This window comes from Aspergillus bombycis (assembly GCF_001792695.1).
Source record: "Aspergillus bombycis strain NRRL26010 chromosome Unknown contig00151, whole genome shotgun sequence".
In the NCBI taxonomy this organism is placed as follows: domain Eukaryota; kingdom Fungi; phylum Ascomycota; class Eurotiomycetes; order Eurotiales; family Aspergillaceae; genus Aspergillus; species Aspergillus bombycis.
Window position 1 is genome coordinate 59,650 of NW_019170153.1, and position 10,211 is coordinate 69,860.

General features: G+C 49.1%; 2 protein-coding genes across 2 annotated transcripts; both read right to left on the reverse strand.

Moving 5' to 3' along the window:
* Positions 1 to 438: 438 nt before the first annotated feature.
* Positions 439 to 5,025, reverse strand: ABOM_010838 (sister chromatid cohesion factor PDS5; the record flags this gene model as incomplete). Its single annotated transcript, XM_022537966.1, has 3 exons — positions 439 to 2,850; positions 2,906 to 4,579; positions 4,669 to 5,025. 3 exons carry the CDS (start codon positions 5,023 to 5,025, stop codon positions 439 to 441), a joined length of 4,443 nt encoding a protein of 1,480 aa, XP_022383999.1.
* Positions 5,026 to 5,906: 881 nt separating this feature from the next.
* Positions 5,907 to 7,640, reverse strand: ABOM_010839 (MFS transporter; the record flags this gene model as incomplete). Its single annotated transcript, XM_022537967.1, has 2 exons — positions 5,907 to 6,814; positions 6,887 to 7,640. 2 exons carry the CDS (start codon positions 7,638 to 7,640, stop codon positions 5,907 to 5,909), a joined length of 1,662 nt encoding a protein of 553 aa, XP_022383998.1.
* Positions 7,641 to 10,211: the final 2,571 nt, after the last annotated feature.

A 10,211-nucleotide genomic window follows, 5' to 3' on the forward strand; every position in this document is an offset into this window, starting at 1 on the left:
CATACATACAAAGATACGAACGTAGCTAAAAACAGACCGAATAAAAGAGCAAGGGCAAACACGCAGGAAAAGTGAGATTTGGAACGGGACGTTATCCTAGCAATTTTAAGGAAACAAGAGATAGAACAAAGAAATGGCGTAGGAAATGGGTATACACTTCAATTCGACTCAACGGATAAAATAACTAGCACTCACTGACGGACTCATTCATTGGTGAGAAGATGGAGATAACATAAAACAGCATAGCGTAGCACAACATGCACGAACAGCATTCCGTCAAGGAATGGGACAATGGAGAGTGGTAATTTTAAATTGATTCGAGGAATCACGTAGGTTACGAGACAGACAAACTGGCAGGTCTGCTAGAATGTGACGGGGATGAAAGGGATAATGATGATGTATGATGCTTGAGATCCACCTTGCTAGCTGTGGCCGTCTCTATCCTCTTCGAGAGGCGCGTCGGGATGGTAGGCTTGTTGCCTTTGCGGCACGTGCTTTTTTGGCGCTTGGTGGTGGGGATGATGGAGGTAGTGATGGTGGAGGAGATGATAGGTCGCTGCCGTCGTCGTCTTCTGAGTCCTGGACGTGGTTCTTGTCTGCGTGGTTGTTTGCGTTTTCTTCGTTGACCTCTTCTTCGGCTTCAGCTTCAGCTTCGTCTTCATCATGATCCCAGTCGTCCATTTCAACGTCATCTTCGTCGCTGTCGTGATCTGCATAACTGACTCTACGAGAAGTACCCCTGCTGCTGCGTCTGCGGGCAGTGGCAGTGCTGGTTTTTGCGGCGCCCTCATCTGATGACCAGCCGTCTTCGTCCTTGTTCTTCCGCTTGGGTATCCTTGATGTTGCGCCTGAGGACTTCCGGGGCCGTGTAACCTTCTCCTTAGCTTTCTTTACTTTCTTGGTGGTTCCAGCTTCACGGGTTGTCTCTGTGGGCTCGGGTTTTCTCTTCTTCGCGGCTTGACCTTGTGACCCGCCCTTTGACCTCACCACGGACCGCACGAGCCGATCCAGTAGGTCATCAACATCTTCCGAGAGGAAGTTTTTCTCGGCTACTTCCTGGGCTTCACGGTGGCTGCTCATCGGGGCAAAGATTGAACTCGGGAGACCCATCTTGCCGGGGTATGTCTGCAGAATATTAGTGCCACCAGCTCCGCCGCCGAACCGGCGCTGCTGTGAGTAGATATCGGCGAATCGGCGAATGGTAGACTGAGCCAGATCCGAAAGCGTATGCAGGCGTGTGGTGATTTCATCGGACTTGGTAATACCGTCACGTGTCTGCTTGACACGTTGGGCGATATGGAAAATGAGCGAGAGGTTATGTTCATTTGCTATCGCGGAGAGATAGAAGAGAATGTAGCGGCCAAAGTCGGTCAGGTCGCGAGCTTTTGTCTCCTCATCCAATTCTTTAGGGGGGTAGTCAGGATGATAAGCCAGTAGTGACAACAAGCGCGAAAAGATGGACTCCATAACTGGATCGTTCTTCTTGCCACCGTTTTGAGAAAAGAAGGTCGCGCGGGATCGCAACCATGTCAGAGTGCTGTCCTTTAGACTAGCATTTGGTTCAAATGCGAGCAGGAATGTGATGATATACCAACGGTGGCTCAAGCGCGAGTTTGGTACCAGTTTCTTCTTGAGTTCATTGATAAACCCAATCCTTACAGGCGCAAGACGATCTTGGGCGACTAGAGCAAGAGCATTGAAGTCTTGGGGCGCAAGCAAGTGGTCACAGATGCTGTGAGATGCGCATAATTTGAGTAATGACTTAGCGGCCAGAAGACGTAATCGTGATTTTTGCCCTGCTGGTGTGTCTTTTTTCTTTGACAACTCTCCCTCACCGACCACAAGTTTGTTGAGAGTACTATAAACAGGTTCGGCATGAGCACGGAAATCGTCTTCGCCGTCAGAGCCTCCCTTGGCGCGTAAACGGTTGACAATAATCTTGAGAGCCCATTCTTTGGCAGCGGTTTCATCATCCATGGTGTCTGACCAGACATACTCGGCTTCCGGTTTCGGAGACCGGTTTGTCAAGAGGATTTGATTGACTGCGATCGATATTATGGCGTCACTCTCCTCGTCTGCCTCCCTTGGGGCTAAGAGATTCAGCTGAGATAGCGTAGCTAACTTAGTGAGGAATCGATCTGTTCCATATTTCCACTTAGAAACACACTTCTGGACCAGGTCCTTAGCGTACATCTCTTTGCGATCTGCGGTGGCCATGAGGATTGAGACAGCATGCTTGGCAGCCCGAGGTGATGGGCTGTATAGCGCATAGTTGACAAGAGCCTGGAAAAACTTGCGCTCTTTGGGTAGCTTCGCCGGGAGCTTCTTTGCAAACCCAGAGCAAGCCTTGAGGATCTCTTCGGTTCCAGTGTCTTTACTCGTTTCAGCCGATGGTGCTTGCGATTCGAGATCCTTGCACATCTCTTGAACTTGAGCCTCTAGTACCTCAGGATTCCGGGATGAGATCTCCCGCAACATTTCATGTGCGGGACTTGCCAATCCATTCTCATCAGTCCGCGAAAGACTTATAATTGCTGGAATGTGGCTCCGGTTGAAAACAAGGGAACTACAGCGGTACAGAAGGGGGGTCAGAGTCTCAAGTAAAGGAGAGTTATTAGAGCTTTGCAATCGACGTGCGAGCTCCTTGATGGCCTTGATGACCGTTCGGTAATCACTGACCGCGGCCATTGCAAAGCGAATCAACTGGTAGCTGCGCCGGTCATGTACTTTGGCGAATTTCCAAAGATCTGCGGAAGCTCTTGACGCATCAGGAAAGAGCTTTGACAATGTATCAATCACTCGATTAATTTGAGCTGTAATCCGTTCGTCGTCTTTTTCCATCACACCACCCTGTGTTCACCTGATATCAATATGCGATTACCTATACAAATAGCGAAGCACTTACATTATACTCTTCACAGGCCTGTAGATAGACTGTCACAGCTGTCCTCATCTGAATTTGTCTGGCCTGCATTGCAAAGAAAACCTTCTTTGCTTTGTCGTCCAATCCACTAATTAGGGTTAAGATGCGACGGACGCGGATCTTGTCAACGTCTGTCTCATTATCGCCCTCTGATGTCTGTGAGTCTTTCAGTCTTTGAGACTGTGTCGAGCTACTCCGCGATAGTTTAGGCTTTATCGGTGGGTAGCTAAGCGGGAGAAGGATCTCAAACAAAACGCGATCGATCAGCACATGGATATCCATGTCATTTGTGTAAAAGGCATCGAAGATCTTTGACGGCCCATCCTTGAACAAGGATACTACCTGCTCGTTATCTTGCTCAATCTCACCTGCCGCAACTGCCCACATCCGGCCCAGGGTTTTCATGGCATGTTCCCGGACCTGTGGTTTTCGGTCTTTGACTCGCTCCGCCAAGATAAAAAGTATAGAATCTTGGGATGAAAAGCCGCCACTGGCGCCTAATTTGTGAACAATGTGAGACAGACCAAATGTACCCACCGCGTCGACTGCCGCTACTCGGACCTTCTCATCTGCATCTCGAAGCATAGATGCCAGGTGTTTGATGAGCATCTGCTCCTCACTTTCGGCCAGGCCAGAGCCACCGGCCGACGTTAACAATATCCGACCAACCACAGTGGCCCATGCAGCCCTTACTGAGGCAGACTTGTCCAATCGTCGACTCAGGAAGCCCTCGTATGTGGAACTATGCGCCTGCGAGAATGGCTTGGGGGAGAATGGCTGTACAAGAACGTTTGGCTGGGGGATGGTCTGCGAATAGTCTGACAAGGTCACCGGTGGATAGGCTGCAGGATCCATTGGCGGTGGGGGTGGTGGCCCGGCAACTCCAATTCCAGCCGTGAGGTCACCGATTGTCTGCGTAGCTAGCAGGCGCAAAGACACGGATTCTGCCGAAAGTTCTGCCTCCAGCTGGGGAACTACATTCTGTAACACCTCGGGACAGGCCCTCCAAAGCTCCCGAATCAGACGGTGTGCCTTACTCAGCTCTTTAATATCCTCCCCTTCTTCGTCTGAATCATCAAGATTGGGTCGGCGATGAGAGTTCTTCCACGGACCGTTCGCTCCTGTCGCAGAGGCATCGATGATGACATTATTGAAATACTGGCTAATATGACTAGTCATCCTCTCTGGGCAGGCTTGGCAGATTGCCTTCGCCATGTTATACGCGGGAGGGTAGTCCTTCAAAAGTAACGTTCCCTGTTTGGCATCGACCGGAGTGTCAGCCTTCTTCCCTCTCCTGCTAGGGTTCTCCAGAGCACGTGGGTCGATGCGCAGGAATTGGGCGACGATAACATCCACAACATCCGGAGCGAGTACTGGCGTCTCATCGATCACCGTTACAAGCAGGCGGGTCATGTCGAATTCAACATTCTTCGCTATGTCCTCGCCTGTGGAAGCTTTGGAAGAGCCAGAGACAATGTCAAAGCAAGTAGTAAATAACGGAATAATCAAAGCATCCGGGTGATCGAGGTCTGTCATTAAAACGATACTCTTCACTTCTGCTAGTGAGTTTAGCACATAGATATGCTGGGCATTATACGTGTTAGAGGGATCCCCCAATGCGGGGATAATGGAGGTCACGATGCAGGTAAATATATCCTGCATAGTTCAGAGCATAGTTAGTATTTAGCATGGCTCAATTGAGTGGACTGTCCTTCGCAAGAACAGTCAATACAGCGACAGCGTACCTTGAGTTGATTGCCGGTGAAGGGCGCGTCGGGGGCGCAGAGGCGCAAAACATCGACAATACAACAGGCCGTCCAGGCTCTTACACCCTTGTCCTTATGTGCTAAGAGCTGAGCTGTTGCTAGCTCCTGAGAGACTTTCTGGAGAGAATCCTTCTCCACCTCCTCCTGTTCAAGCTTGCGAAGCTCTTGCGCGAGTGTCTGCAGGCGCTGCAGCAGATCTGCAATGGGGATAGCCGATCGCCCAACGCGCCATGAAAGTGGCTCATTGAATCTGAGGCGGCGAAGGCCACCGGATATCTCTTCTGGTTCCACGACCTCCGCCGCAGCGGAGGGGCCTTGACGAGTGCGCGCAGGCATCGTGGAAGCAGCGCGGGGAAGCCGGTGAAGGTGTAAGCTTCAGCGCACCATGCGCTAAGTCGGGAAGGAGAAGAAAGGGGAACAAGAAATCAGATAAAGGGAGGAGAGGAAGATGCGGGAAGACAGCACACTGTCAAATGAGGAATTCCCAAGCTAGAGCGGAAAAGGACGATGATAGGCGGAAGAGGAGGTGGTTGGACAAGCAGCAAGCAAGTCAAGTCAAACCCCCGAGGACGATGAATTGATTGACGGGCGGCTTTTTTTGACCGCCTTCACTCAGGACGCGTCGCGTCGTCTTCTTTTTTGCCCTATTTTTCCTTTCTCTTTTGGGTACAAAACTCCACCAGCTCTGGTATGATCTCATGGATTTGACTAGTTTTTGGGTCTTTGCCTTAACCTCAGACGGTGGCGTACGGAATCCCTCATCTTATCTGAGACAGAAGCTAAACCACCTCGGCGATTACTTGTCCGATGTACCCTAGCGGACCACCCAAGTACTTCATGTACAGTCTCTACTTAGCTCATTACCTAAACCGATCAAGTTTCACAACTGAGCTACTCGACCATTCTATCACATAGTGCAAATATAATGGGTGATATCTGACACTAAAATCACTTTTGCTAAGTACACAGTATATCGCAAAGAGAGGGGAATAGTAAACATTAGCAATATTCGTGGGGGTACGCTCGCTATGCATGCATACAACCAACACTTCCAAAAGTAAAATAAACATTATCATTTATAGGCCACAGTATAACGCCGAGCTCATGATCAAAATCAACTATACGCATGTCAAACCTGAGTTATGCAACTGTTTTTCTCTCTTTTGCTCCCACAAGAAAGGGGAAGAAGATTTTGTGCAAGTCTGGCACCGGCCGAACTAGAACTTCGGCGAAAATTTGCTCATGGCACGAATCTTCGCGCCGTAAAAGAAAAAGACGACCGGAATGGGTATCATAGCAACCGTGATGAAGCCAAGAAGACTGGACGCCCAGTTCACACCCAATCTATGGTACATCTGCACGGCAAAGAGCGGGAAAGCACCGCCCAACCCACTCCGGACAAGAGTGTTGGCAGCGATGGCTGAGTTGGCAAACATCATGTACACGTCTATGATGTAGTTAAGACCTTGCATGAAGATAACCAGGATACCCATTCCGATGGGGACACCTGCAATTACCTGGGGCACCCATGAAATATTGGGATCCGAAGTCCATCCGAACCAGAAGAGACCAGCTGGCAACAGAACAGAAGCAATCATCATGGGAACCAGGCGCTCTTCGGGCACAACTCTGCCATGTTTCTCCAGTTTCCGTGCAAAGCGCGTCTTCGTCTGCCAGATGATCAAGGCAACACCGCAGAGAACTCCAATCATAATACCAAGGAACGGTAGCCCTGCCACACCCCCATTCGTCCAACCTCGAACTTCCTCGAAGGAGACCGGGTAGGCCTCGAAGAACAGATACAGGATGCCGTAGATAAAAGCCAGGTAGATCGTCATGGCTAACAGGATCGGTTCGAGGAAAAGCATTTGGATCGGGCGCAGAAGATATTTCGTAACGATTTCTGATGCCGTCGGGCGGTGCTCGTCCAGGAACGAATGCAATGCCCAGTTACCAGTCTCCCGCCGCAGGCGAGCAGCGCGTTTCTGAAGAATGACTGGGCCATAGGTTTCTGGGACGGTGAACAGCGCAAAGGTGCCGAACGATGCAGAGGCTATCAATGTGATCCAAGCTGTCCACCGCCAGCCAAGATGCGACTCTGTAATGAAACCACCTACAATGGGGCCTAATGAGACCTGTCAGCCTTGCTACAGCGTCGGAAATCAAACACTTAACGGGAGATGGAAGGAAGACTTACCGATAACGGGTCCAACAAAAGTCGCAGCTGAGAAACAAGCAATGGCCACGGCACGATCCACGGGGTCCCAAAAATCGGCCATTGCGCCACCCACCACAGCCAGGGGAGAGCAACCAAAAACCCCCATGAGAAAACGGCACAGCATAATTGTCTGAACATTTTGTGCCACTGCGACCGGGATCTGAAAAATTGCGAAGATGGCATAGCCAGAAAATAATGGTATTCTCCGTCCGTATAGTTCTGAGAGAGGAGACCACATCAAAGGCCCAACTGCGAATCCAAACACCACCAAACTAGTCGCTAGAGTCATAACTTCAGTTGAAACGTTGTACTCCTTAGCTGTCACCAAGGTTGCCGTCGAGAACACACTACTGGCGAAAGTGATCCACATTGTCAAGGAGGACAGAGTCATGGTCAAAACCCATTTTCTCCATTTTGGCATGTTCTGGGGGTTCTCTGGATCATCCGGGCCGTCCCATTCTACCAAATTCGGGTCCTTCTCCGGGGCCTTTTCTTCGTGTCCCTTTCTTGAGTGTGGTGTTGACATCGATCTCTCTAGCCTCTCCAAGTCCGTGTTCTGAGTACCCCCAGCATTCTTTTCGGGGTCTTCCTCGTCGATTTCCCCGCTCGACGAGGAAGATTCTGAACGTAGAGTGATGTCCGAGGACTGCATTGGTCCCTCATTTTCTTTGTCTACACGAGCTGAGCTATGTGAATCATGCTGTGTTGTGCCATCTCGATTGGTGGCGCTCATTTTGATTGAAGGCGCGGGATAAACGTCAAGGCGCAAGCTCCAATATCACTCGATATAGGTATAACAAACAACAGGCTCTGAATAGCAGCGATTAGGTCTCCTGCAAGAGGGTAAAAGAAGTGAAGGTCTATAGCCTACTGCCTAGCCGATCCAGGCACATAGGAGGGGGGAGGGGGTCCTTCTATTATAATAAGGCATTTTCCGCTACACGGAGGTGGGCCTATAGAATACGAAATTTGCACCCTAGTGACGATACATTAGTTAAACGGAGCACTATGAGAGGAGGAGCCATGGCTGCTAAGCTGCCCAGCGCACGTACGTGCTCCACCATGGTAGATGTCTGATTTTTGTTGCTAAATCCGAGTCCGATACCCCGATGCCGACACCTATCTACATACATCAGATCAGATATGTGGACTAAAATCTGATTAATAGGAGGGCATGTGCCTGATGTCAGCGGATTTGTCATAATGAACACACGAGGAAGAATCCACAGATCGGTGACAAGGTCGGATTTTAACGAATGGGGAAAGACATGAGCTGATAGCCATGAACAATGACACAAGAACCACGAGGTCTGGCGGGTGGAAACTGGAAAATGCTTAGCGCTTTCGCCCCCTCGCCCTTTCGGCCTTCGCTGTGACCGACTTCCATGGCGCTTCCACGGCCGCTAGTACACTATTGTGAAACCTCTGAAATTGAGACCTCGGAAGATGAGAAACCCCGCTAGTTGAGACGGGCCACAGTGGCCAATTCGATTTCCCATACAAATTCTCACTATACCCCGAATATGTGAGAATCTCACCTGTGAGTCTGGTGGCCCATACAAATTCTCATACAACGGGATACTAAAGGCTTTAATCCGATGTTATCCTTACCTATTTAGGCTAAAGGCACGTGATTAGTAGAGACTAAACTTATTTACCATTCCTAAAACAGTCCACTAGCCGAGGGCGGTAAAGGATATGGCCAATTAGAAGCTTACTTCACTAGTTGAGAAACCTCATAAGTTGAGATAAATCGCCTACTACTAGTACTAGTAGGGCCCCCCGTCTCCACCCTTCCCGTGGCTTAACTTCATCTATATCCACTTTCGGCAGATGCTCTGCTTTCACTTCCGATTATCCGAATCCATATCAGATACGCGATAAAGGCCGTGTTGCATGCAATTCCCATCGATTGGTCAGCGCTCTCCATAAGGGCCCGACCCTGGTCACTCTGGGGCGCCTTTGATTTGTTCACTTATCCCCGTTCGGAGTTAAATCTGGACTAAGGCTACGTCTCCTCCGGTGGCCTCCTCTATTGATATATACTGTGATGCTAATACTCCGTAGTATGTCTCAGCTTCATCTCGCGCTATACGTTGTTCGATGTCCGACGTCCGACGTCTGACACATGCTCGCAAATGGGATGCATCCATACCACAGCACCAGCGAACGACATACGGTGTCGGAAAATTCACATTTCTTTTAGTCATCTATGCGGGCTTATCAGCCTATGGGAGTTTCTGATCGAGTCATGTTGGCACTGCGCTGCCGATCTGGCTAACTCGGGAAATTATCTGGCAGGGCCTAATGGCGTGCTTCTTCAACGTTTTGAGTGGTGTTAGTCCGCTTTGCATATCAATCAAGTAGGTGTGGGTGTTATAGCTGCTGCCTGAGGTTTTGAACGTGGCAACCCTGCATTGGCATTATATCTATAAAATATTCCTCCTCTTTCACATCTAGTTAAGTCTTGAACATACATATATCTATATCTGTGCCACAGTTACGACTCTCGAAGACACTTTCATACTTAGTCCTATGCATAATCGTTGGAATGGCCTAGGATAGGAACTCCATCTATTAGAGATTGTAATTCGTAATCCATCCTGTTGATCTACGTTGATAGAATTCCTATACAAAACTCAATATCAGAAATGAAAATGAGTTTCACTGTGGCCGCGGGGCGGGGTATTTCCGGCTCAACGGGGTAGTCTATCCGCAGCCCACAAAGTTTATACTAATTTTTGTTTACTATATCGACGGTGCTTACACAGTTACACCTCTAAAGTCGCACAAGTTATCCCTACAGTATGATCATTAGACTTCTCAGGAAGCCAGAGCAACTGATTCTGCCTCCTACCTATTGAGCAACAGTAATATACATGAGATAAATATTTGAAGGAACCTCCTGAAAATAGTCCGTGCTTATACACTATACTCGGCCCAATAGGAGAACAAACCAGAACAAGACATTTTAAGATAAAGAGTTCATAACTCATCAACGATACCATTGTCATATTTCAAGATGCGAGCGATGAACAGTTACACCATTATGCTTCTGATATTGGATGGTCTTTGCCTGAAGGCAGCACTGGACCCCTACGACACTAACCTCCACACGGGAAAGCCAAACTTAGTCACAGATGCAGATTAACTACATAACTAGTTAACTAACATATATTCATACCATCTTGGAGACGAGCATACTGCAGACATACCATAACCCAGCGCTCAAGTACCATGTGTGACGGCTATGGGGGTTTGAATAGATTGGCTGTCCACAGTACTTATATATCCTCCGCGAACG